This window comes from Cornus florida, unplaced genomic scaffold (assembly GCF_030987335.1).
Source record: "Cornus florida cultivar Cherokee Brave unplaced genomic scaffold, ASM3098733v1 CherokeeBrave_3.0.0_Hap2_Chr07, whole genome shotgun sequence".
NCBI classification, from domain to species: Eukaryota; Viridiplantae; Streptophyta; class Magnoliopsida; order Cornales; family Cornaceae; genus Cornus; species Cornus florida.
In genome coordinates this window covers 34,304,059-34,331,605 of record NW_026775577.1, presented here as the reverse complement: position 1 = coordinate 34,331,605, position 27,547 = coordinate 34,304,059, and the positions used below count along the sequence as shown (strand labels likewise).

Genomic DNA, 27,547 nt, shown 5'->3' with positions numbered 1-27,547 from the left:
AATGATATTTTTGAATCTTAATCAAAACAACCTCAGTGGAACAATACCACAACATAATTTTGGTCTCCCATCATTATCAATAGGTCTCTAGGCCTTTATGGAAACCATTTGATTGGCTCTCTCTTTCCATGGAAGTTGGAAATTTGAAAAATATTGCTTACTTGGATGTTTCTGGCAATGAGTTATCCGAGGTAAGTTCCCATCTCTCTTGGTAGTTTGTGTAAAGATTGGAAATCCTGTTTTTGCGGGCAAACTTTTTTCAAGGAATCATTTCTTTTATCTTTGAGATTTTTGCGAGGTATTTGCAATTTAGATTTGTCTCACAATTTTTTAATGGATAGTGTGAAGTCTAAATAAATACTGTACGTCAAGATCTACCTATCTTCATAAATTTTTTAAAAGATATTTTGATAATTTTTGCACTTGTAATGTTATATAATATTTCTTGTTTGCTTTATTTCATTATGAGTTGGTGATTCTGTTCAATTGCTATGCACAGCTTAATGGGTAATTTTTTTTCCCCCAAAGGACACTATTGATGACTTGATGTCACTACCCATTCGCGTCGTATAAATATTGTTTGTTTTGTATATATATTTTTTTAAAACACGTCTATATAAGTAAAAAATGTTTACATATATAAAAGCCAACACCTCTTTCTCTCGGTGCACAATCACTCTCTCTTGGGATCCAGCGTTCTTATTGACTCAACTCTCATGTATATGTGCACGCTCTCCCATTTTTGATTGAGAATTAGATCTGTACCCGCCTTAATTGCGTTGACGCAATTTTAAAAAAAAACTTGAACACCAAGAAAATATAGATATATATATATATATGTGCGTGTCTGTATGTGTGTGTGTGTGAATTTGATTGAAAAAACAAAAAACACACCAAAAACATATGATTTGAGTTTATTTAAAAAGGGGCAGGAGAAGGATGATCCTTCATGTGAGGGCCATTGGATTCACAAGTTAATCATATGATATGATGTTACAAAGTGATAAAACAGCTACAAAAAAGAAAGAGTAAATTGAAAAATAAAATAAAATAAATTGGTCGGGTCGTTGCTCCAGTGGGTTAAAGGGTCGGGTAGTCGGGTTTCGTACAGACCCAAGAAAAGGTTGAGTTAAAATAGCAGAAATAACTTTACATGTCGAATTTTAAAATCGCTCCTCTCCAACACTCAGACTCAGGAGGACTCGAATCGCAGAATCAATGAGAATGAGAACTAGATTTGTTTTCTGGCTCTTCTTCTCCGCATATTCGGCTTTCTTCTCATACATTGTCTCAGCAACTGAATTCTCTTTAGGTACGTTTCTGTTTCTCAACTCTGTTCACTACTTCAGTTCTGAAATCTAGGGTTTTCTTTTTTCTTTTTCTTTTTTATAAATAAATTTGTGCTTTGTTTGGTTTCTTATAAAACGTAGGAAAAGGAAGCAGAATAGTGAACTAAAACCTTCACTGAACCAAGTTGTTCCAAGTTTACATTAATAAAAAAAGGGAAAAATTCAGTTTCTAGCAACCAGACATGGTGAACTTTGTTTGTTTAATTTTTAGTATCATTTTTTGGCATTTGATGATCGCTTATTATTTTACATGAAGTTTTAGTTATAGTAGCTGATGAGGATATAGGGTTTGATTTTTGAATTTGAATTTGCCATGTTAGAACCATAATAAGTGTGACTCCATTATAGCATTGATTATAGTTGGTTTGGTGGCTACTGGAAAGTAAGTAGAAAAAAAAAAAAAAAAACAGATTAATTGTGAAGAAAACTGTACAAGACTAGAGAGATTTCATATGCTTTGCCTCACAATACGACTTTGTCTACTTACAAGGACCCATTTCAAGACTCATTAGATCAATTGATATACATTAGAATGTAATTGTTCATAAGAATGCGGCCAAATTATCAAGGTGGTGGAATTTTCCTCCTCTGTTCCATAGGTTGTAATTTATTTTATTTTATTATTTTTATAAAAAGAAATATATCTTGCCAAACATTTGTAGGTCACTTATATATAGTAAACTTTGTATAAAATGGGATACTGACATGGTGTCCCAAGGGATTTTTAGGGACTAAGATGTTTCTATTTTCCTTTGTTAGACATTGTCGGATATGCATCTAGGAGTTGAGCACATGTCCGTACCCGTAATCATGTTCTTAGTGTTTCACAATAGGCACTTTACACATTTTGAACTACGCATAACAAAGGCCTAGCAGTACACTTGACTATGGCAATGGAAGAAATGTGGGGGAAGTGATCGGTCTGCTATGGTGCTGCAGACCAATTGCTCAACCTTAAAGAGCCTAGTTGTGGATTCAATGATACAAGTTCATGCTTTTGAGATCTTATTAAGTTCAATGGTGCCTCCATGTACGACACTGTTTTGATATAGAAAGCTATATTTGAGAGAGCGGTATATCTGCATGAAACATTGTTAAAGTTTAAATAAAATGGACCACATGCAATGTTTCGGGGAGGTTTTATTATCATTTGGTGCCTTAGGTGCAGGAAATGATGCCTGAATGGACAACAATGATTATCCAGTGAAACTTACTCAAGTTTTCTGAAAATAGAAACCATTCCTAGTAGGAGAACTGCAATTATACGGGTGCAGAACTCGATCTGGTATAAAGTTTTGTTTGATTATGCACTTCTTGACGATGATAAATGAGAATGATATATTGTTCGGATAATGAGGGCATTTTAAAGTTTTAAGGTTATCAATGTATATATAGGTACACTGTATGTCCTTGAAATGTTATACATGTGTGCAAATAGTATCTCATGGGTAGATGGTAAAGTTTACCTTGTTTGATAGTGATTATATACTTGCTTTTTTCATTGTTGCAGTTGTTGCTCAGTCTACCACATTACACCTATCTCCAGGCCAGCGAGTAGAAAAGTCTCCAGGGTCTAAGCCTGACACTCTAATGTTTTGTGAAAGAATTCAAATCCATGGCTTGTCAAGGTTTAGAAATATGAGGAAGTTTGCACATTCATTGAAGGTGAAAGTTTCTTATGTAAATTCAAGTGCTCGTTTGCCAAACATTGAGGTCTGTTTCCATAGGTAAGTCACACTAAATTATGTCATTTGATACTGCATTCAAGAAATGGGACAAATAGTTGTTTGGATTTGCATTGTTTGATAATCTTAATAGGATGTTGTCCCTGTTGTTTCATAGAAACTTACAAATAAACAAACTTCTAGAACTTAAATGTAATGCAAAAATGAAGCATTGTAGTACTCTCAATTGTAAAGATTGTTATGAATTACATATACCCATTATTAACAGCTTTATGTGTTGTATCTTTTTATTGGCACTCTCAAAGCTCAACTGATAGTTTTATAGATATTGCACATTGTGAAATATTGTATTGGGCATTATCTGGAAATTCCAGAATACTGATTTATGTTTAGAGTTTAATAAATGTATATTTTTAATAAGTGTGTTTAGAGTTTAATATAATTGCCAACAATAATGTCATTTTATAATTCCATTTGTAAATCAACACTTCCTCACTAAAACTGCAGATAGAAAAAAGGTTGAGAAACTAAAATTACTTATCAGCAAAAATAGGACCATATAATGAAAATTTGAACTCTTCCTTTTCGTTTCCTTTTAGTGCATGTGTGTTGTGTTTACGTTAATATATGTACCTTGCAGGAACGCATCATTGGAGTTAGGGATGTGCCCCCAAGGGCAGTGGGAGAAACTAGTTAAAGGTTCATGGGTTCGATCCATGTCACCTTTTGACCACAAGCTCATAGATGTACGGATGGCTGGTTCATCCTTAGAAACAGTTGAGGTCTCTATTGAAGAAGGTAAATTCTTTGTGTAATACTGTGTCAATAAAAATCCCTTTTGTATTTTCAACTCAATCATTTATATTTCTCATTTTATTTTGCAGTATTCTTCTTGTATCGCATTCTATTTTTGGTCCTGGGGATAATTATGATGACCTTGGCATCTTCTTTGAGCAAGTCTTTAGTTTTCTACTACAGCAGTGCAATGGCTGTTGGGGTCATCCTTGTAATATTGATGGTTCTTTTTCAGGTAAAATGGAGATGTTTCAGATCTGCATGTCACTAGTACTGTAAATGTCCTTTTCGATTGTGGGACTGCAAATGAGCCAAGTAGTTTGTTATTCAGGTTCATCCCTACTTAAAGATATTGTGTTCAATCTTATCTCATATTAGCCACAAGCCCAGAATTTTGTTAAGCTTTGCTCAATTATTGCCGTGCAACTCAAGCTCAGCTCTCAGTGGCTCATTTAAGCGGGCTGTTAAGCTCATCTTCCGTTGGCTGTTCAAAAGTAATATCCCTTTTGTACTTTTGAAAATACAATAAGTGGTCTAATGAATCAAAGGCTTTTTTTTAAAAAAAAACATGCTTGCATAAAAAATCATAGTGATAAACAGAAGAAATGTATCTTTTCTCATTTATACATGTAATTCCATCCTTTTCCAGCCAAGGTGAAAAATATGCCATCCTTGACCCTTATTTGGGCTTTATGGATGTGTTCACGAGCCCACCATCCCGACTTGGGCTTGGCTTGTTTATTAGATGAGCTTCAAATTAGGGCTCGTCCTCGATTCATATTTTTAGTAAATGCACCTGAAAGATCCACTTTTTGATATATCACTGAGTGATTTTTGTTCATTTTTTTGCATCGCTATCTGTCCTCAGCAGGGGCGGAGCCAATGTTGGCTCCCGCCGGGGGGAGGGGTGCGTGTGCCCCTCCCACTATTTATATACTTTCTTTTTATTTACATACATACATACACACACATGTATACACACACACACACACACACACACACACACACACACACATATATATATATGTGAGAAATTTTACATAATGCCGCCCTCAAATTTTCAATTGCTAAAATTATCTCTTAATTTTTTCTTTCTATTTTATTCTTCAAATTCCTTTGATTTCCTTAAAAAAAGTTTACATTCCTGTTCTTCAATCCAACCCTATTTATTTTTTCTTTCAAAGGTCTCCCATTTTTCATTTCTTCTTCTTCTTCTTTTGTTGTTGTTTTTTATTTTTCTTTTTCTTTCTTTCTTTTCTCTTCTCTCTATGAGTCTCGAAACCTAGACCTAGGGCTTTAGAGATAAGACTCAAAGTCACTAGGACAAAGGTAGACGAGTGTTTTATTATAATTATTTTGCCACGTCTTAAAATTCATTTTTTTGCACTTATGTGTGATGCATGTATTATAAATTTTTTTATTTTTTATTTTTTTATTACTGTAATTTTATGCATCGCTTTCAAAATACGAAGACCCATCGAGGACAGTTGTAATTGTATTGAGTAGAAATATTGCCAATCAATATGTTGGTTCTTATATTCGTCAAGTATTTATCTTTCTTATGCTACTCCTTAATTAACATATTATTTTACAATGAATTTTATTTTCTTAACTTCTTTGCCTTTTGATTTGAACAATCTATATTAGTTGTTTTATTTTTATCAAACACCACCCCCCCCCCCCCCCCCCCCCCCCCCGGCGGGCAGCGGAATGAAATCCTGCCTCACAAGCTGGCCCATTATATTTATTATATGTATAGGTATAATATTTGAAAATAATTACTTTGTGCCCCCCTGAATTTTTTTTTTCTTTCAAAAACAGCCTTGAAAATGATTTTTTTTTAATACATATATAATTTATGAAGTATTACTTTGTGCCCCCCCCCCCCCCCCCGAACCTAAATCCTGGCTCCGTCCCTGGCCCTGGTCCTCAGATTTATATTTGTTTACTTAAACTCCTTCCATTGAATTTATTTAGCATGCAAAGTCTTTCCTAATCTACTGTTGATAATCGATTACCTTGGCCTGGACATGGTGTTGAAGTGACTTTTACTTTTGGATATTTAGTGGTGTTTTGATCTTTCTTGTAATTTGATTCGAATTTAAGTTCTAAACTTAAACATGTTTTGTTTAGAGCTTTGATGTTTTCTTAACCAAAGTAGTTTGTTTAGTTTCATAAGTTATATTATTATGCACCAGTTTTGTTCCAAGATTAAATTCTGTGTTTCTATGGTTTTTTTTATTTATTAACAGGGAATGAAGCTTCTCCCAACTGGTCGAAAGAATTCACTTGTGATTTTTGCGTACTCATCTGTTGTGGGTATCAATCTTATATCAGTTAAGCATTATCATAATTATTTATGTATCATATGTTAAACTTATGCAATCTTGCTTGAATTTGTCACAGGTTGGCGTGGGATCTTTTCTTCTACAATACGTGCCAAGATTGTTGCGTACAATACTTGTGGAGATAGGAATCGGTGAAGACATGTACTATCCTGTATGTAAGTTCTCTATAATAAATACTGAAAGTTTCGCTTGCATCTGTGTGAGGAAGCATGAAATTCTATTTGTTGCATGTGGTTATGTTAGCCGGTGGGAAAACTTGGTTCTAACTTTAGATGTTATTGTCTAATTAATGAACACTGTACAGCACAGGTTCCCTTTTTTTCCACTAGCATGTAGGAAATACCACTTTATGGACCTTGCTTACGTCTTGATTTCTCTTATTTTATTTTGCCTAGTTAAAAAATAATAATAATAATAATAAAAAAAAACATATCAGTAAAATTATATGTTTTCGAGTAGATAAGAAACAACATATGCACAAAGTGCCAAAGAGGCCATACGATGATCAATAAAATTATATGTTTTTGAGTAGATAGAAACAACATATGCACAAAGTAAGCGTGGCAAAAGTACGAATAATGAGATGTGTGTGCAACAAGGCAAGAAATGAAAAAAATAGAAATGAATGCTTTTGTGGGATGATTGGAGTAGCATACCATTGAAATGAGAGAAAATCGATTAAGGTTGTTTGGACATGTGCAAAGAAGATCATTTATTGTACCACCAAGGAAGAGTGACACTGGTCCACATTGAGGGTAATGTTAGGGGAAGGGCGAGTCCTAAACCAACATGGGCAGAGTCAATAAGGAAAGATATAATAACATGTTTGATTAAGGATACATTAGATAGAGCAGAATGGAAAGATAGAACTTGTGTACAGCCACGGAACTAGCATAGGCCCAGTGGGGGCTGATATATATTTTGTTAAAATTTTAGCCCCCACTGGATTTTTTTTATTATTTGTATTACTATCTATATATTTTTTAAAAATTTTAAAAATGCCCCCAATCAATTTTTGAAAATACTCCATCATATACTCTTGCCCCCACTGATTTTTTTGGATCCAAAAGATACTAAAGTAATCGGCTCTCTCTCTCTCTCTCTCTCTCTCTCTCTCTCTCTCATTAAGTAATTAGGTTCTTATGATTATAATTTTATTTTTTAAAAAATTATCTTATATTTTGTTTTCTTCAATGGTGCCCCCCCTCAACAAAATTCCTAAGTCCGTCATTGCTTGTGTAGCCAACCTGAGTAGTTGGAAAAAGGCTTTGTTGTTGTTTTGTTTTGTGTCCTTATTATATCTATGTCATATTCTTGTATGTTTTGCCTTGGTGTGTCCGTATCATATTGTTTATGTGTCATGTGCTACAAAGTTTAAAAATTGTTTATCACAAGCTGAATTATATTCCTCTTGGGTGACATGTATATCATACAATATAACTTGAGTATTAAATATATCCAAACAAAAAGATAAAAGAAAAAGAAAAAAGAACCGAAAAAATTAAATACTGTGACGTTGTGGCCCGAATTTGGTGACGCAACCCGATAACCCGTTGAAGGGTTTTGGGGGGCATCACCCTTGAGGATAATTTTTTATCCCCCTTTTTGCTCACAGGTTGTGGACTCTGTTTAGTACTCTCTTGTAGCCCAATATATAAGGGCGCTTTGGGTTTGGAGTGGAATTAATAAAGACACTAAAAATCGCATAGAAAGAAGGTGAGAGTGAGAGTGAGAGCTAGGGTTTGGGGGTTAAAACTTGTAATCTCCTATTTTCGCATAGTGAAACTTTTGCCGGATCTCCACTGTGGATGTAGGCTTTGCCGAACAACACTAAATCTTTGTATTCTTTGTGTGGCGTGTTTACCTTTTCTGTTGTGTTTCTTGATTTGTACTTAGGTTTGCTGTGTTTGTCGTAACAAATACCAATTATAGGAATTCTCTAGAACTCGGCAATATGTTAAATTATGATTTATTAATTAATTAATATTATTATTATTATTATCATTATTTTGTGGATAACCATGGTCAATTAAACTGACAAATAACATTTAACCATCAAAGAGAATGGGGAAAAATTGGAAAACAAATACTCCCTCTGTCCATATTTGGAGGGAGCACTAACTCATTGATTTTGTAACCCCAAAAAATTTGGGAGGGGGGTGAACAGGGGAATGAACCATTTTTTACTACAGATCTCCTTTCTCCCCAAACATCAAGCTGCTTTTTTTGGAACTAGATTTTTTTTTTTTTTTTTTTAAATGTAAGTAAAAAAAACCCTTCCCCTTTTGAACACTTAATAAAACATGCATTTGCTTGTAAAGCAAACCTAGCTCTTCCCATTTTGATACAAATCCAAAATCAAATTTCAGAACAAGTGGCTAGGTCCCCAGTAGTAAAACATGCACTTGCCGAAATATAATAATTTTGTTGCTGAGCAGATCTGATCTATCAGTAGGTATTATTTATCATCAATCTTGGAATCTCTTTGGTCTTTTGGCGTAGATAAAAAAAATTCCTTCATCAGTTTTGAGAAAGAAAATTAGACGTCATGAAAACCAACCTCCCACTTTCTACACATAGTTATTTGTTTCATATGGAGTTACCAAATTATGGTCCACTTGGAATGGACTCATGGTATGTCTGTTAAAACGAGGTTTGTGCTCTCCAGAGCAACCTAAACAATATAAAAAGTCTATCTATGAAATACATATTCCCAGATCTCCATCTATGATAAGTGTCTACGCTCAGAGGTATATGATTTGTCCATTCTGAGCTCTGGCACAAATTTAGGCTCCTTTTGTTGTATTGTCCTGTGACCCATGACTGTTGGAGTCTCATTTTTGGTTTGTTTGGTATTCATTGGGTCATGCCTTAGACTTCTCGGGAATTGATGGATCTTTGGAGGGGCCAATGGGTGGGGGCTCAGGCGAGAGACTTTTGGAGGGTGACCCCTTTTTGCGTTTGGTGGAGCCTTTGGAAAGAGCGGAATAGAAGATCTTTTGATGGGAAGGAGTCCTCCATTGGGGTGCTGAAATTTTCTATTATTTGTACTCTTTTTTGTTGGGGTTGGGGGAGAGATTTTTCTTCTCTTGAGGATATTGTGGACCTTTTGGGCTCTTTGAGTTCATAGGTTCCGTTTTGTTTTTGTACAGCTTGTGACACGTTCCCCTTTTGAATGCTTTCTAATACACTTTATTTATCCAAAAAAAAAAAAAAAATATATTTATTTATATTTATTATTTAACAGCCTGCACTAACTGTTATTGTGATTGTGCTGAAGTTTCACTTGATCCACAAGGCATTCCTTATATTTCAATGTAGTTTAGTTTTTGGTTTTGATTTACATATTTTTCTTCATATTAACCATTTCAGTTTTTGAGTGTTGCATATTTTTCTAAACATTATACTAATAATTTGCACGATTCCTACTTCTGGATGTGTACATCTTTCTCATCATAGGGAGCCATTTATAGTTGTATGAACAACCATTCTATTAATCTCTCTCCATGGTTGTAAAAACGCAATGAGACTACATAAAATGGATAATTCTACTATTTATTTGACGAAACAAAGGACAGCACTTTTCCTATTACTTTTTTTTTTTTTTTTTTCCCTAGTTGGGACTCACACACGCTGCCTCCACTGAGGTTCGGACCCTTGACCTCCCTTTGGGAAGTAGGAGCCTTATACCGCTAGGCCACAGGACAACACTTTTCCTGTTACTTTGCTGATGTATATGGATCTTAAGCTGGATATTCATTTAAATATGGCATTTTAGTCATAGTCCATTTTGAAAGAATGCCATTACTATATACTGCAGCTGATGCGGTGCTTATATGTTGCAGCTGGCACTATTTTTGGTAGTTTTTCTTGTTCTGGTTGGAGCTTGGTTGGGCTTCTGGGTTGTGCGGAAACTTGTCCTGACAGAAGATGGATTGATTGACATAGGCGTATCTCAATTTGTTGCATGGTCCATCCGTATTTTCGCTACTGTTATGATTCTTCAGGTTGATATTTGACTAATTTTAGGATTTCTTTTGATATTGTCCCACTAGTCAGAGTTACTTTTCAGCTCTCTATGACCCTTTTTCATGGGATTTGATTTTTGGAACATGGTGACAACTTTGATAGGTTTATGTTGCTTTCAGAGTACTGTGGACCCTCTATTGGCTGTGGAAGCGTTGCTATGTGGAATACTGGTTTCATCAATATTGAGGAGAATCAGTAGACCAAGATTTAAACGTTACCTGTACAAGTATGTATTACTATTCCAGACCCTCATTAAACCCTATCATCCTCAATACATGCTTAAGAAATTTAGGTCCATAACTTCGATTTTTAAAGCTGTCTTGAAATGGAAAACCTTGTGCAACTATTAAGAGTCATATTTTATTTATTTAATTATTTTTAATTTGGTTCTATTAATTGCAAATATACTATGTTTGATTTTTTTAAATATTATTTCTAGTGTGTGTCCCGAGCCTTATAAGGTGTTAGAAGTGGAAGACTAGACCTAACCTTTGATATTATTTTACAAAAAGTGACTGCTCTTAGGAGCGTCCTTGTATAAACTTGTAAGCCATTGGAATTTCGATTGACCTGTTTCAAACTTTAAATCATATCTTCTCACATATTCTTTTATGTTGTGTCATTGTTGTGATATGTATACCTGTCCTTTCAATTTTGCTTTTGGTTTTGAGATGCAAAAACCTTTACGTAAAATTTTGTGCAGGAAATTGTGCAGAACAGACAAGAGCAATCACAAAAGATCCGGAATTCCCGATTCATCTCCTGTTAAAAATTCTTATGACATATACTTGCAGAGTAGTCAGTGGCCTGAAAATTCTGAATTCCAAGGGTCTCAATCCAGACTCTTTACCATGGTTCCATGCAAAAGTCCTGTCCGAGGTTTGTTTGATGTCCTTAGTTCCTTTTGTGATTTAAAGAAACATCAAATCAGTTTATCTGCAATTCTTTTACACACGCTGTCAATCCTTTAGGTTCAAACAGTACACCACGAAGTCAGTTGTCAGACTCAGATACCTACTATTCTACTTTTCACGACACACCCGAAAGGAGAAACTTCTCAAAGGATGAATGGAAAAAGTTCACCAAGGATTCCACCAAGAAAGCATTGGAAGAACTAGTTTCTTCTCCCGATTTCAGCAACTGGGCTGTGGCTAATGCAGAAAGAATTACTTTAACTCCCAACAAAGACACTGCAAATCAGCGCCGAGGCTGGTTTCCCTGGACGAGTAGTTAACGTGAACGGACCGCTGAACAGCACTGAAGCTGGTTTCTACTGAACGAGTAGTTATTGTGGATTTAACTAATTTTATCCGGCAAACATTCTGCAAAACTTAGAATGCACAGGCATGATGATAAAGTTAGTCAACCTCATGTATGCAAGAAAAGTAGAACTGACATATTGTTGTAGAATAGTATTAGGCAGTGTTTAGTTGTCTACGGGTCGAATATGATTTGTATTTTAGACGCGTAAAATCTACTTCTAGCTGAGCAGGCTGACCTATTGGTTTGTGTAAAAGCTTACTATTCTAACATTAACTGTCTTTAACTTAGTGGCTTTGTGTATTAGTTTTGCATTCCATTGTTAATGTGGTTTGTAAATGTCTGCAATGCAGGGCTCGCCGGTTGGCTTCACGGTTGCCGGAGAGACATTGCTGTAACGGATGGTCATTGGTGCAGCAGCAATGCTTCTCTACGCCGGAAACTTGCAATCTAAACTAAATTTGTGTTTGATTGATCGTACTGATTCACAGTTTTTTGAAAACTGTTTTTCGAAAAATGAGTGAAATTTTAGAAGCGTTTTATCATGTATTATTCATGGTTGCCTTCTAACCTAGCTTTTATAGCTTTAGAAGTTGATAACTAATTGGGGATTCGACTATATAACCAAAGCATGCTTGAAGTGGAAGTGAAAACATTTTTTTTCCTTAGATTTAGCATTTTTACATTGCCTTAGGCCATTAATTTGGGGTTTTTATTGCAAACAAATAGATAGTAGAAAAAAAGGAAAAAAGATACATCTTTTAGAATTTAGAAATGCCTAATGAGATAGGTCCAAACATCACGTACCACTCAAATAATGTAGTTGTTATTGTTCTTTCGTGTTGTATAATCTTATTTTAAGTATTCCATTCAAAATTATTATTATTATTTTTTTTTCGCAATATTCCATTCAAATCAAAGTACATACTTATATGCCATTGGAATCTTACCAGTTACAACATTATTGACCTCAAAATAAATAAATAAATAAATAAATAATGTAATTTTTACTTAAGTTACATAATCGTTCTCGTGTGCGCTCTGATTCAAATTCTCACTATTTATGATTTTGGCTAAAATTCTCACTATTTATGACTTTGGCTTAAATTTTTACTATTTATGATTTAATTCTGTCGTCTCTTGAATTCGCTTTCGTTCTTGATTTGTGCGACTTGAATTCTTACCGTAAAAATTTCATTCAAAAAATTTTATTTTATTATTTTTACCAATATTCCATTCAAATCAAAGTACATACTTATATGCCATTGGAATATCGCAAAATTACAACATTATTGACCACTTCTCTTATCTCTCTCTCTCTCGTCGTGTTTGGTGGAAGGTGTACTCAATTCCCACTTTACGTAGTTGGTGCACGATTATAAAGTTTGAAAGTTAAAAAAAAAAAAATATTATAAAGTTTGCGTTAAACGGTCCAAAATTTTGGATAATTTTCAACCAAATGATTCCAAACAACTCAGAAACAAACCCACATGACATGACATGACATGACAGAGCAATCAAAATCTTCTGTGAAAAGTCCGAATTTTCCCAGAAAAACAAGTTTGATACAAAACTTGATCAGTCAAGGCCAAGGGCCATCTCGTGTATATATAAACACACACACACACATATATATATTTGAGATTCTCTGCAGTACAATACATGTGACGTGACGCATTGTTGATTACATTATCTTAGCCGTCGCAGCAGTACAACATATGTTATATGAGTTCTCACAGCCGTCTGTAGTGTGTGTATATATATATAAATATATATGACGTACACATGTCCATTGATGGCATCACTCTTGGTTGCGTTGTCCCTGATTATATTTCTCTCACTAGTCTTTCCCCATCTGTAACTCAAACGTTTCGCTGCGTCTTTGTGCCAAGTGGAAATGGTCTGTGTGTTGAGTTTATAATTCATACACACATATATAATTATAAAGTTATACATACTGTGTATATTTTACACGCACATGGCCTTGTCCAAATCAAGATATTGGGTGTGTCCGGAGCACGAGTGTGTTTGGAAAGAGAGAAAGGGGAAGTTGGATGGGAAGAGAAAAGTGGATTTTGGTGGGATGGAAATGGGAAGAGGTGAAAGGAAAGGGCTGCTCCCGAGGCTGTTCAGTGCAGGAGGAAAGGGATGTAATTGGGGGGATGAAAAGGAGGGGTTCGTGAAGATGATGAGAGAAGCTCAGCCTTATTTTCATTTGCACAGAGGCAGCACATTCGTGGTCATATTGTCTGCGGAAATTATTGATAGCCCTTACTTGGATGCCATACTTGAGGTATTTTCCTTTCTCTCTCTAACTTTGCTCTTAAAAGTGTTTGGAAGAAAGAAAGAGGAGAGAGAATTTGTTAAAAACAGTTTCTATTCAGATCGAGTAGCTGCAAATTCTGACGCAATCTTGGTGAGGAGGAGTTTGTGTCTCAGTCTGCAAAATAGATTACAACATTATTTTTAAAATATTATTTATTTATTTTTCCTTTCTCAACTCAATAAAGAAAATAATTATATTTTTTTATTTCATATTTTTTGTTCGCTTCTTTTCTACCAAATACATCTTATAAGTAAAGAGGGGACAATTTTTATTTATTTATTATTTTTTTTATTTGTCGTCGTCCTCTGTTCTCACCAAACAAAAAAGAAAAACACTCTCTTTTAAACTATGCAAAATTTGATTTTTAAAATTTATGCAAAATTTGATTTTTAAAATTTGGAGAGATTTTTGGTTCATCAACGTTTTCATCTTATCAATAATATATATTTTTAACCATTATAATAATTTTTTTTAACAATATTTAAACTTGTAATTGGAAAGTGAGATTTAATATTATTGAATAAATATAAGAATAAGAATAATACATAGAGATTGCTTGGTTTTTAACTCATAAAATACAAAATTATTTTCAAAAGAACTATAAAAATATATGAAAACATACATTTTTATAATGGAATTCAAGCAGAGTTTTTATAGAGAAATTGATTTTCAATTCTCTAAAAAAAATAATTGATTAGAATATGATAATTTTAGAGTTCGCTAAATACATACGTAATATTTGTAGAGTAAATTACATTAATTTTTCCTTAAGTTTTGTTAATATGGACGGACACCCTTTTTTTGGTTAGAACACCTTTCCTCTTTTTTGAAAATAAGGAGGTTATACCATTGGGCGAAAGGCCCTTTGGTACCTCTTTTCTTGTTTGTTATTAAATTACACTAATCTTTCCTGTCAGACTTGTTAAATTTATAATTACATTTTTATCCTAATTTATATTGTATTTTATTATAATAAATACGTCTTTTAAAAATAGAATTAAAATTTACAAAATTGCTGACATAAATATTTTTGTCATTGACCATTATTAAATGAGATATATAATGTTATTTATATAAAAATCTGAAGGAAGATAAATGTAATTTAATAAATAAGAGAGACAACGTTGTACATTTGACAAAACGTTGCTTTAGGAGCTGTCTTACTAGTTGCTATCCTTGCTACCCTATGTAACAGGGGTATACAAATAATTATAATTAGCCAAAATTATAATTTATTTGTATAAATAAGTGGAGTGATATTTTCCATCCCACTTTCTAGAATCTTCTCCGATGCGGATTTAAGTCCTCTCATAAATCTTTTAGCAAAAATTCTGTGGCGCTGGAGGTTTTTTGATAATTTGTTAGTGGACTCTCTTTAATAACTTTTTGGTTTTTCAAATTTCAAACGTGATGGCTACTTTACTTTCCTTTTGTGTCCTCCTTACTTTTCCAAACTTGAGAACGTCATCCTCTCTTTTTGGTCTTTTCTCACCTATCATTGTAATTTGATATTGTTAAAGGTTTAATCGGGACAGATTCAGAAAATTATGTGAGGCAGAGTGGCCTTTAACAATAATGAGGTATAAAAATTTAAACCATTGAGTCATTGCAATAGGAGAATTTTTCTAGTAATTTTAGTGAGGACAGTATTAACATACGTCTTGAAAAAGATCTGTCAAATAAACTATGTAGCGTGGGCACTGATACGAAATATGGATATAATACGACAATTTTTAAAAAAATACCATACAGGTACGGCGTGGACACCACTATTATAAATATGATTTTTTTATTTATATATATTTATTGAGTAATAGTATTATAAAATTTTAATTCATTTCTAATTTATATACTAAGAGTTACTTTGAAATATTGAGAAAATGAAATTATATAATTATTGTAATGACTTTTATATTATATATATCGTTATTCCATTATTTGTTATAATAATAATTTTGTTTTTAAATAAATAAATATTATTTTTAAATAAATAAATATTATTTTATATTTCACGTGTTATCATGAGTTTAATTTCATTTTTTCTTAAAGAAAAAAAAGTTGAACTCCTTAAGTTGCATGAGTTTATTTTATTTTTAATATTATTAGGTAAATTTGTGTTAAAAATATTAAAATTTTTGTGGTTAAGTGTCCATGTTTCGAAGCAATGGTAAAGAGTTCAAAATGATAGATTTTAATTTTAATTTTAATTTATGGTATATATATATATAAATAAAGTATATTTTGAGAAGTATTGATGTCCGAGGTACGACTTCTTCGTGGTGCTTTATGGCAAGTAAATTTATTGCATCTTCCTATTTATAAGAAAAAATACACTAAACTAAATATGGTACATAGAAATGTTGGTTCCAATAGAAAACAATAATTTTTTGTTTTCAAACCAACAAAACATAACCACACAAAATGTACATATGCAGACAAACACTTCCCAGATGCTAAACGACACCACGCGATGCCTTGATCCTGGTCGTTGATCAACCTTTCAGTGGAAAGTGGGTCCCAATAAAATCAAAACCAATTCAACTTCCTCCACCACTCCAACTACTACTTCCTCCTTCCGCGGCGGCTCTATCTCATCATCACCTCTCACCACCATTCTCACAGCCGCCACCACCGCCACCTCTCACCACTGCCTCCGCCACCACCGACATTAACACATTTTATTCTCTCTCTTCAGTTCTCAAAATTAGGGTTTTTTGGTTTCTTCCTTCAATTCCGACTACTGATGGCCGTTTCAACACAAATCCCTAACGTTCCTCCCTTAAATCGCCTCCAACGATTCTCTCCTCCCCAAACGACTGTTTGGAGACCTCGAAACGGTTTTGCAGAGAGATTCGGTAGTCTCCAGTCGACGTCGCCATTGTTTTCGGTGGTTAGTTACCGGAAAGAAAGTACGTGTCCGGTGAGATGTAGTGTTTTCAGCGAAACAGAGAGTGAAGCCAATAATTCTCTGAAAGACGAACGGTTCGTTAGCTTTTTTCGTGAAGCTTGGCCGTACTTTCACGCTCACCGAGGCTGCACATTTGTTGTTATAATTTCCGGTGAAATTGTCGATAGCCCTTTCTTGGATCCTATTTTGATGGCACGTTCCTGATCTTCCTCTATTTTACTCTATACACATACATACATACATCCACACACACATAGTGAATGGTACAATTATTTGTAACTTTTCTGTAGGATAGTATTTTTGGTTAATGCAGCTGAAATTATTGTTTTAGTGGAATTTGAACAATATGAATGTGGGATTTGAAAACTATAATTTATATATATATATATATATATATATATATGTGTGTGTGTGTGTGTGTATATTCTTTCCAGCTATGTGAATCTTTATGGTGAATGGTATGTGTGTGTATATGTGTGTGTATTGGGTATGGAATACTAATTCAAATGAGTATGTATGCAGGATATTTCTCTTCTTCATGGCCTGGGGATCAGATTTGTTCTTGTTCCAGGGACCCATGTGCAAATTGACAAGCTTTTGGCTGAGAAAGGTGAGGGAAACCTGGTTGCTCTTTATTAAATTGTGTCCTTCCAAAATTTGATTAATATTTCTGTCTTTTAATTTGGCTTGGGATTTTGATTATTCATTTTACCTTATTTTATTTATTTCACTTTTTATGTAAAATTTTCCTTTGTCTATATTAATAGTCTTTAAATTACAATAGTTATTATATGCCCATCACGCTGTGTTACCAGATGTTTCGTAGGTTTAACTTTCATATTATAAATGTAACTGCAAATTTCTGTGGATCTGTTTTACTTCATTGTTTCTTTGACACAGTAGTGTTCTGATTAAATATAGGATAATACTTGGCAATTTCTACTTACTAGGTAGGTGGCACAATAAATTTATGGCAAGTGTCTTAAAATTTATAAAATATAAATATAACAAAAATATGGTTAAAACTGGGTTGACCCATTTTTAATTGGATTAATATTATCCTTTGTAATTTACACTAAATTCACATCGCTCAGTTCTTTCTCAAAGAAGAATGGAAAGAAAAAAAATTCTTACCCTTCTCTTGTCCAACTTAGGATTATTGCAGTGAGAATGAGGATTACTTTGAAAGTGGAGGTGAATGGGTATTTTAATAATATGATTTTTGTTTGTTTATATATATATATATATATATATATATATATATATATATTTATATTTGTATAGCTATGGTAAAACTTAAATTTTGATCTTTTGATTTGAAGAACAAAAACAATATATTGTTTTAAGAAGATCTTGTTTTTAGAAGGTATTGTTTTAGGAAGCTTGAATCCTAATTTCTCTCTACTTTAAAAGCCAATTTCGTACCTATGTATGTACAAGTGTGTGTATAGATATATATGGAGAGAAAAACGCAGTTAACCCGATTTAAATGGATTAAATACGTTCTGGTTCTATTTTTGTTATATTTTTTATTTTATAAAATTTGAAACACTTGTCATAATTTTATTATGCCAGCTATTGAGTGAGTAGAGACTCCCTACTCACCGGTGAGTAGGCAAGTATTGTCCTTAAAATTACGTTTCATCATCCTGTCTAATGGACATTTAGCCCGTTTCGGATTGCTTCTCAACAGCTTAAAAGCACTTTTATTTTTTAAAAATTGCATTTAGATGTGTTTGGTAATCATTAAAGCACTTGTAATAGTTACCAATTTTTGCTCAGAGCTTTTGAATGGTGCGTTAGGAGTAAAGGTTGTATATTTTAGGTAACTGTTTTTTTAGACAATTTTGTCATTTTTAATAATTTTTTTCTTTTTTTAATGTTTTATAAAGACAATTTCACCCCTTCTTTTATAAAGTTGTTATTATCAAACATAGTAACATTTTGTTAAAGGATATTACTGTACAATTAACAATAGAATTGTTTTAAAAATATATTGTTATCAAACTAATTAAAATGTATTTTAATTATGAAAAGTACTTTTTACATAATGTGTCAAAAACACTTAACATGCTTTTGACTGAACAATTTTTTGGCAGCTCTACCGACAAAAGCGCTTTTTTTCATTCTAGCAGCAACACCAAACGGGCACTTAAACAACTTGTTTCGTATATCTTCATTAACTAATTATTGGCAATGTTTTTAGATCATATGAAGTTATCAAATGGCATGTAACCTGGCATGTTATTACTGCAGGAAGCGAGCCCAAGTTTGATGGTCGATACAGAATTTCTGACCCCGATTCTCTCGAGGCGGCAATGGACGCAGCTGGGAGAATCCGAATAATGATAGAGGCGAAGCTTTCTCCTGGACCCTCCTTATGTAGTATACGTCGACATGGTGACAATAGTCGTTGGCATGATGTTGGTGTCAGTGTTGCTAGTGGTAATTTTCTTGCAGCTAAGGTAAGATATACTGTTGCAAGATTAACATTTTTTTTCGTTAGCTTGTCCTTATTTGATTTGATATCAGTAGGCTTCTGAAAATTATTCTCTTAGGTTTACCATTCAAGTTCTATTGGGAACATCACTTCTATTATTATCTTATTGGCAGAGAAGAGGAGTCGTTGAAGGCATTGACTATGGAGCGACTGGTGAAGTAAAGAAAATAGATGTTACTCGCATTCGGGAGAGACTTGATAAGGATTATATAGTGATCATGAGCAATCTTGGATATTCCAGCTCTGGAGAAGTTTTAAATTGCAAGTATGCTACATAGCTTTTGATAGGTACTTCTATTATGGCTTGGTCTGATCTGATCGTAAACTTAAAAGTTTACATTGAAGTTTCATCCAGATCTCGTGAAGTTTTTGCAATGTCATTGCTTAGTGTTCCTTAGGGAAGAGGTCTATTCTTTTAGCATTCCTTTTATCTCTAATCTGGGAAAATTTTCTTTCATTTTTTTAAACCAGAATAGTTATCTTCATTATCATCTCATTTATTTTTTTTACGCCTTTTCAATGGCTATCTATTTTAGGTTTTCAAATAGATACATTGCATGGAACTCTGAGGGGCGTCCAACTCTATTTCTGTATTCACTTGAATGCGATTTTCAGTCTTAGTTATGCATGTAGACTCACGGTCACAAATTTTTAGGCCCTAATGCTAAAGATACAGGCAGTGAAACTGTTGTTGTTGTTTATTTATTTATTTATTTTTTGTGTGTGTGTAAATTATAGAGTAAGACAAACATAAAGAATTTGGACTGGATGGGTCGAAATAAACAGGAAGTAGATAATATTTGTATGTGAAGAAGTGGTAGATATAGACTAAACCTTTAAATTAGCACCTAAGATCCTTGTTGAAATCAGCACGCAGCATAGTTATGTGGAATTGTTTCCTTGTGAATATTTCTGTTTCAGCTTTACTTAGAAGAAGAATATTTCCATTTTAACTTTAGAGCAACTCATAATTTTGAGGGACGGAAACAACCTTTTCCACTTCTAAAGCATCAGTGATTACACTACGCCCGATGCATTGTTATAGTTGTGACACATCATCTTTCAGGTTGGTCCCTTTTGCATGTCTTTGAACATTTTCCATGTTGATGAAGGGATTCAATTCTGGTCATGGTACCCTAGCATCCTGCTGACATTATATTCTTGTTGGTGTGTTTGTGTATGCACACACACACACACACATATATACAATTTTTCTAGCAGGCATGCAAAGTGCTTTTAGTTAGATTTTTGCTTATTGACAATTAAAACTGTTGAACATTTACAAATAAATAAATAAATTAGTAATAAAATGATATAATAATTAAAATTATCGTAAAATTTGTTGACAATTTCAAGGAGTGCTTAAAACATGGTGACTAATGCTTTATGATGTACTATGTTGCAGCACATATGAAGTTGCTACAGCTTGTGCCTTAGCTCTTAAAGCGGAGAAGCTTATTTGCATTATAGATGGTCCAATTCTGGATGAGTGTGGACGCCTTATTCGATTTTTGACTCTTCAAGATGCAGACATGTTGGTTCGTAAACGAGCTAAGCAAAGTGAGATAGCCGCTAACTATGTGGAAGCTGTTGGGGAAGAAGATCTCACTTTTCCTGGCCGTATTGATTCCAATGGAAGTATCCCCTCTTCTCTGAATGGGAAGGGTTTTGATAATGGTTATGCTGCAACATTTCATAACGGTGTTGGATTTGACAATGGGAATGGGCTATGGTCTGGTGAACAGGGTTTTGCAATTGGAGGTCAAGAGAGGCTGAGTCGGTTGAATGGTTATCTTTCGGAATTGGCTGCTGCAGCTTTTGTTTGCAGAGTAAGTCTGCAATTCATGGTTATCAACATGACAAATATTCATTTTTGTAGTTGTAATAAATATATATTTGGGTTAGGTAAGTACTCGCGCACACATTTCACAAATTGTCCACTACAGGGCTCAAACCCTGCAGACCCCCCTTGAGGGAGGAGAGGTTATACCATTGTGCTAATGGCCCATTGGTGTGTGCATTTTTTTATCTGTCCCGTGGTTCATTGGTATCTGTATTTGTACACACATTTCACAAATACTTGAATTGGATTTCTAACTGCTACTTTCTAGGCTATCTGCATTTATTTATTTATTTAAATCATTGGTGCAAGTCTGCATCATGTTGTGACCTCTACCCTTTTTTCTTATAATTCTTGTGACCTCTATCTTAGTAAAAGCACGTAAGAATTTTAGTAGCCTTTTTCTTCTTCTTCTTCTCTCCACCAATTATTTTCATGTCTCGAATGCTTTTTCGTCTCTATATCATAAAATGTTTATAAGAAAATAAATTTGTTTACCTAAGATGCTCATACATAGATGTGTATATGATTGTTTATTTGTTTCAATTTGCAAGAGTAAACTGATGTATCAATAGTCATGATAGAGTATTCAAGTCATAGCTCAGCTATTAGGTGCTTGTACTTTTCCTCATTTAGAAGGGAAGTGTAATGTTAATTGTTCACAGTTTTGTCTCTCAGAGGCAAGATAAAGTATTGAGTTTGTTTTGCTATAAGTTTTCTAAGGTAGTGGTTGGTGGTGGACTGCAGTTTGCGGATCATGGTTTGATGTGAAAGTATTAAATATTATTATATATGGAGTGGTGAAAGAATAAAGTTCAAGAAGGCATATGGTTTATCTATATGTGTTACTTGTTAAAAAATAAAAATTGCATGTAAGCTCTAATTAGTTTACATGTAGTTTTGTTGCATGCATACCAATATATTTGCCATGGTATAAGCAAAGTTCAAGAAGGCATATGGTTTATCTATATGTGTTACTTGTTAAAAAATAAAAATTGCATGTAAGCTCTAATTAGTTTACATGTACTTTTGTTGCATGCATACCAATATATTTGCCATGGTATAAGCAATTCTGCTTCCCTTTCTATTCATATTGCTTAATTTCTTTGAGATAGGTCCTGCCATCAGGTCCTTAGAAAATTGCTCTAAATGAAAAGTGATTGTTATCTCGAGTGTACTATGTCAGAGTGTCAATAATATGCTTTTTACTTTTTCTTCAGGGAGGTGTCCAGAGAGTTCATCTATTAGATGGTACCATCAGTGGAGTATTACTGATGGAACTGTTTCAAAGAGATGGAGTTGGGACAATGGTGGCTAGGTATGCAATTTTTTATTTTATTCTTATTTTAATTATTTTTGTAGCAACCATCTTCCATAAAATTCTATTTTCAAGTTATATGACTTTATTTTGAATGGCGGCATTATGAGCCTATTTGTTGACAATCTGGGCAGCAAATGCTCCTCTTAATAAGCATTTGCACTGAGTTGACTGAAGATTCTCATTTCCCTACCATCATGGGGCAGAAGAATGAAGAGGCCTAGGGTGGCCCCCCAAAGATAAAAAAGAAAAGAAAAACCAAAATCCATTAAAACATGTTGAAACCCTTAAAATGTCTCCCCCAAGGGTTCCTTGGTCTTTCCCTTCCTATTGTTTTTTCACATGATGTATATGTCCTTGCCTAGTTCTTTTTCCCTTTTTGTCCCCCATCAAGGGTCCGTTTGGTTAGATGGAAAAATTAGGTTCCCTCAATATTTTTCTTTTCCGTCTATCCAAACTCTTAAAATGTTAAAAATTTCTCCATTTCTTTTCCTTTCCCGGTATTTCCATCTAATCAAATGAAGCCCAAGGGACCGCTTGTTGCAATGGATGATATATTTTCTCAAAATAGACACATTGTATTTTAAAATTTGCAGCTAGGGGAGGGCTACTCGGTTTATTTTATATTTTATTTAATGAAAGTTGGCCTTCTCCAAATCCAGTAGTTGCCTTTTGTTTTTCCTTATTTATTGTTCAAAGCTTTATTCATGTTTCTTACCCAATCAATATTCAGTGGGTTTGTTTATATTATATAACAAAATACAATATATATGTAAATTATATAAATAGAGACAAAAATGAAGTTAGAAATCACCAAATAGTCAACGTCATGTACTTGTGCTTTAGGCTTTCGGGCAGGTAACAAATTGATTATGCGCACTTGTGAATCTTGAGGAGAGTAAATTTTAAAATAAAAATTTATGTGCTTGAAAAGAGTACCTGTGACTGCACTTGAGCAGGACCAAGCCTTGCCCTGTATCAGTTTACTTGAGTCAGCTTGCTTGAAATGAAGGGCATTCCAGCAATTACTGCTTTAGCCCAGCTTGGCAATAATTTGCTGCCTTGTGACCTTTCAGGCTTGGTAAGTAACATGATAAGTGAGCTTACGAATGTCATGTCCTCTCATCTGATCCAGCCACTTTCCAGAAATAGGTTGGCTTGGACTTAACATTGCCAATGTTCAAATGCATTAATGAACAAGCAGACATGGTATCACATATAACATACTTGACAATAGCATATACACACAAAAAGTAACAAAGTAACAAAGATGACGTCATATGTAAGAGTTAGTTGAACATTACACCCCTTTTCATGATTTTTTATACCACTTTATGTCATGTCATTGTACTTGTGTTGACAATTCAAAAAGAAAATTAACAATAGCCATAAAAAAAAAAAGAAAAAAGAAAAAAAAGAAAAGCCCAATAAAATTACAGTTGTAGGACAGTAATGCCTGTTCACTGATCCAACCAAGCCGAGCTTCAGCTTGTTTTGGCTCGGCTCATTATTAAGCGGCTTGATAATTGAGTTGAACTCAATTCATTAACTTATTGGACAAGCCTAAGTGAGCCCATTAAAAAGCCAAGCTGAAGCTATTCACAGATAGCTAAGGTCATTTATAGCCTAAGGCACAGTATTTCTAAGAAGGATATGTCCCATGTTGGGTTCTTGTCAAATATATTCAAGTTTACACAATGTTTGGTTGGTTTTGTTAAATGTTAAATGAATTTCCTTAACCTATTCTTCTTGGAAACTTACCTTTTATATGGTTCAGCTAAACCCAAGCTCTGTAATGCTGTTATAACTGTGAATTCTTCTCATATCTCTTTTCACAGATTTTTTTAAGTGCATAATTTTGAGATATACAACAAGTACCATGGTATGGTATGAAATCTCAATTTTATTGTAGCAAACCAATGGGTCCGTTATTTTGTGTCATAGTACATTAATGAATCAAGATGAAATTAATTAATTAATGGTTCTTGACTGGGCAAAATTAGGGGTTCTGAGTGTTGTTCTGAATAAGAAATATTATTCTTAGAAGCAGGAGAAAGATTTATTTTGGTTTTGCCAACATCAATTTTTCTATTGACATCTGTATTAAATTTCCATTTCACTCCTCAGCGATCTATATGAAGGAACACGAATGGCTAGGGTGATGGATGTTCCTGGAATAAAGCAAATTATTCAACCTTTAGAAGAATCTGGCACATTGGTCAGGAGGACTGATGAAGAGGTCTGCATTTCTTTTCTTTTTTTTTCTTCATATATCTCTGTTCTTTAAGTCATGTTGTATATATATATATATCTGTTTTTCAATAACTGTATACCATAGTTCTGGTTATTGTCTCTGCAACTTGAAAACTATCCTTCTTGACACTTGTTTTATGTTCATAGCTAATTAAAGCATTGGATTCCTTCATTGTTGTGGAGAGAGAGGGTCACGTGATTGCTTGTGCTGCGCTATTTCCTTTCTTCAAAGATAAATGTGGAGAGGTTGCTGCTATTGCTGTTTCCTCCGAGTGCCGTGGGCAAGGACAGGGAGACAAATTACTTGGTATGATGTTAAAATAGTTCTTCATTACAGCATTTTACAATGTTTAAAGTATGTGATATTTGGAAATCACATATTCGGTCCATGGACGATTTCTGGGGGTTGTGTTATCATCCATCTTTGAATATGAATTGGCCTTGGATTGTGTCAGTATTTTGTATTATTCTTATTTTTTTATTTTTTATTATTTTTGGAGATTGTATGACCTTTCATTTTTGTAACTAATCACTTTGTTATTAATTTTGTAGATTACATTGAGAAGAAAGCATCTTCCCTTGGATTGGACATGCTTTTCCTGCTTACGACCCGCACTGCAGATTGGTATGTTTCTTTTTCTCCTGCCACATACAATATTATAATATATGCTAATTGTATCAGTTTCTGATGGCTTAAATGAGAATGACTCGACAAAACTATCCTAATGTCTATTCTTAAAGAGTCCCAACTTTCTTTAATTCTATTTCATGCCACTAGCAGCTAAAATTTGGGATTTTGACCAAAATGTCTAATTATTTGGTTACATATTTTTAGGTAGTTCTTGAGTGCAGATCTCAGCCTAGGTTAGCACTAACAAGCCACAGAAATCTTCGTTTGTGGTGCAGCGCTAAGCAGCACACTGGAGTGGTCCTAGTATTGGCCCAACAGAGTGCTAAGATACCTAAAAAAGTGCTTCATTCTGGACTTGTTTACCCAAATCCTATTATAGTTTTCTTAGCTGCTACTAATTCCATTGTTGTTTACCCTACATTAAGCATAAAAGACCTATCAGAATCCAAATTTATGTTCATGAAAACAAAGCACATTCTACATCAATCTGGTACTAGGATAACCCAACTGGTAGACAATAACCCCATGTTGCTGGGTTGTGATATGTCAGCCAGAAAAACTGGATTTTAGAAGCAGCTGTTAGTCCTTCGGATCTATTTTGCCGACCCTACCAATATGTAGTTTTACCTTAGAACTTTAGTTATTTTTTGTGATAGCTTCACTTTTGTCAGTTCTTCAGTTTATGAAATCAAGTACTTCATTATATGGTAAATGCAGTAGTTCATTTTCATGTGGTACTCCAGCATTATCTGAAAGTGAATTTGTCAACCGCCTTATCGTTAATAATATGTTTGACAGGTTTGTGAGGCGCGGCTTCTCAGAGTGTTCTATCGAACAAATACCAGAGGAAAGGAGGAAAAAGATAGATCTATCCCGGAAATCTAAGTATTATATGAAGAAGCTACACCCCGACAGGAGCGGAATTGCCTTCAATAGGGTGTTTGCTGGAGGTTACGACACCAGATGAGTTTATGACCACCCGGATACAATAAATTCACGCCAAGTTCTAGTTCGGAATTTTGTCTGTCTCACTGTTGATTGCTTTTATTTTGAGTGGTATCGTGTTTGTTCCAATTTAAAGCACTGTTGCAAGTTGGGTTACTAAATAATAATAGTGCCTGGACGCAGTGAGAGATGCACTTGAAAATAGAGTAACAAAATTTCTGTTTTCTTCAGCAGGTACTTGTATGTATTTTCTGTAATTTTGGAACAGAGTTGCTTAGTTTTGTGCTTTTAATATATGTGATCACAATCTTTAGATCACACGAATCGGTTAAATTTTTATATTCTCTTTCTTTGACTTCATTTGATCAAATTGAACTGGTTTAATTTTGTTTTTTGCTATTTAGCTGATTTTTGTTTTAATGAGATCATTTTAATATTGGTTATGTAATGATATAACTTGTGCACTTTTTTTTTTTTCTTTTCATTTGATGGAGAACTCCTGACAACAATCATGAGGTTGACCTCATAATGACATTAATCTTATAATAAACCACCACCTCAAAATTTCTAAAAGGTGATTGTTAATCCACAAAAGCTTAAAAGAGAATAAAATGACCAGAAATTCAATATTTAAATTAAAACTAGTGAAGAACCAAAACCAATAGAAAAATAATAATAATTTTATAAAAGATAAAGTTGAAATGTGAAAACGCTCCTCTTTCATGAAAAAAGAATGGAACTTATCCAAAGATTTTTTTAATGAAAATAAATAAGTAAAAAATCTCTGATGTAGATATAGTCATGTTGCCCAAAACTGAAGAAAATATGAAGCCCAAAAGCTAACATGTAGTTAAATTTTTTATTAAATATTTGCCTTTTAGGTGTGTTCTCCTTTGCTGTATTACTGTACAGACTATTAATTTCTTTGTTTATATCACACTTGTTTAATCCCAGCAAAAAAAAAGAAAAAGGAATAGATCTATCAACAGCAACACTTATAGCCTTTTGAACGCTTTTATTTTTAAAAAATTCATTTAGGTGTGTTTGATAATTATTTAGAGTGCTTTTAATGATTATCAATTTTAACTCCTTTGACTGAAGTTGGAATTTGAAACTTTTTAAAGACTATTTTTTCTTAGACAATTTTATCATTTTTTTAATTTTTAAAAAAATAACTTGAAGAAAATTGATGTGTAAATTATTTTTATTAAGTTTTAATAAAACATTTTACTTAAAAAAAAAAAAAAAAACTAAAAATATTTTACATTCTGACAACCTGCCAATATTTTACATTCTGACAACCTGCCTTTAACGGAACTTATGATGTCAGTGAGGATGAAATTTGTTAAACCCTCACTTG

The 27,547-nt window shown here is 33.6% G+C and overlaps 2 protein-coding genes across 3 annotated transcripts; both read left to right on the top strand.

The window, feature by feature from the left end:
* The first annotated feature begins 1,152 nt into the window (after positions 1 to 1,152).
* LOC132267005 (uncharacterized) lies at positions 1,153 to 11,792 on the top strand. The gene is made up of 10 exons (XM_059768039.1): positions 1,153 to 1,312; positions 2,860 to 3,076; positions 3,675 to 3,832; positions 3,919 to 4,064; positions 6,082 to 6,144; positions 6,236 to 6,328; positions 10,023 to 10,184; positions 10,326 to 10,432; positions 10,910 to 11,085; positions 11,178 to 11,792. Exons 1-10 carry the CDS (start codon positions 1,219 to 1,221, stop codon positions 11,438 to 11,440), a joined length of 1,479 nt encoding a protein of 492 aa, XP_059624022.1. The 5' UTR covers positions 1,153 to 1,218; the 3' UTR covers positions 11,441 to 11,792.
* A 1,430-nt stretch (positions 11,793 to 13,222) lies between these two features.
* On the top strand, positions 13,223 to 26,526 carry LOC132267003 (probable amino-acid acetyltransferase NAGS1, chloroplastic). Of its 2 annotated transcripts, none has more exons than XM_059768038.1 (10): positions 13,223 to 13,759; positions 17,223 to 17,310; positions 18,957 to 19,165; positions 19,314 to 19,465; positions 20,606 to 21,029; positions 22,261 to 22,358; positions 24,486 to 24,597; positions 24,759 to 24,918; positions 25,164 to 25,236; positions 26,041 to 26,526. In XM_059768038.1, exons 1-10 carry the CDS (start codon positions 13,445 to 13,447, stop codon positions 26,207 to 26,209), a joined length of 1,800 nt encoding a protein of 599 aa, XP_059624021.1. In that variant the 5' UTR covers positions 13,223 to 13,444; the 3' UTR covers positions 26,210 to 26,526. The 2 variants fall into 2 exon arrangements, with proteins under 2 accessions (XP_059624021.1, XP_059624020.1); XM_059768037.1 differs by lacking the exon at positions 13,223 to 13,759 and adding an exon at positions 16,207 to 16,892.
* The last annotated feature ends 1,021 nt before the right edge of the window (positions 26,527 to 27,547 follow it).

What these genes read in the sequence shown, in the direction of transcription:
- LOC132267005 (XM_059768039.1), top strand. Translation starts at nt 1,219, where the DNA reads ATGAGAATGAGAACTAGATTTGTTTTCTGGCTCTTCTTCTCCGCATAT. An exon ending in TTTTTGCGTACTCATCTGTT is followed by an intron (nt 6,145 to 6,235) that starts GTGGGTATCAAT and finishes AATTTGTCACAG; the next exon opens with GTTGGCGTGGGATCTTTTCT. An exon ending in CTACTGTTATGATTCTTCAG is followed by an intron (nt 10,185 to 10,325) that starts GTTGATATTTGA and finishes TGTTGCTTTCAG; the next exon opens with AGTACTGTGGACCCTCTATT.
- LOC132267003 (XM_059768037.1), top strand. Translation starts at nt 16,536, where the DNA reads ATGGCCGTTTCAACACAAATCCCTAACGTTCCTCCCTTAAATCGCCTC. An exon ending in GTAATTTTCTTGCAGCTAAG is followed by an intron (nt 19,166 to 19,313) that starts GTAAGATATACT and finishes TCTTATTGGCAG; the next exon opens with AGAAGAGGAGTCGTTGAAGG. An exon ending in ACGACCCGCACTGCAGATTG is followed by an intron (nt 25,237 to 26,040) that starts GTATGTTTCTTT and finishes TATGTTTGACAG; the next exon opens with GTTTGTGAGGCGCGGCTTCT.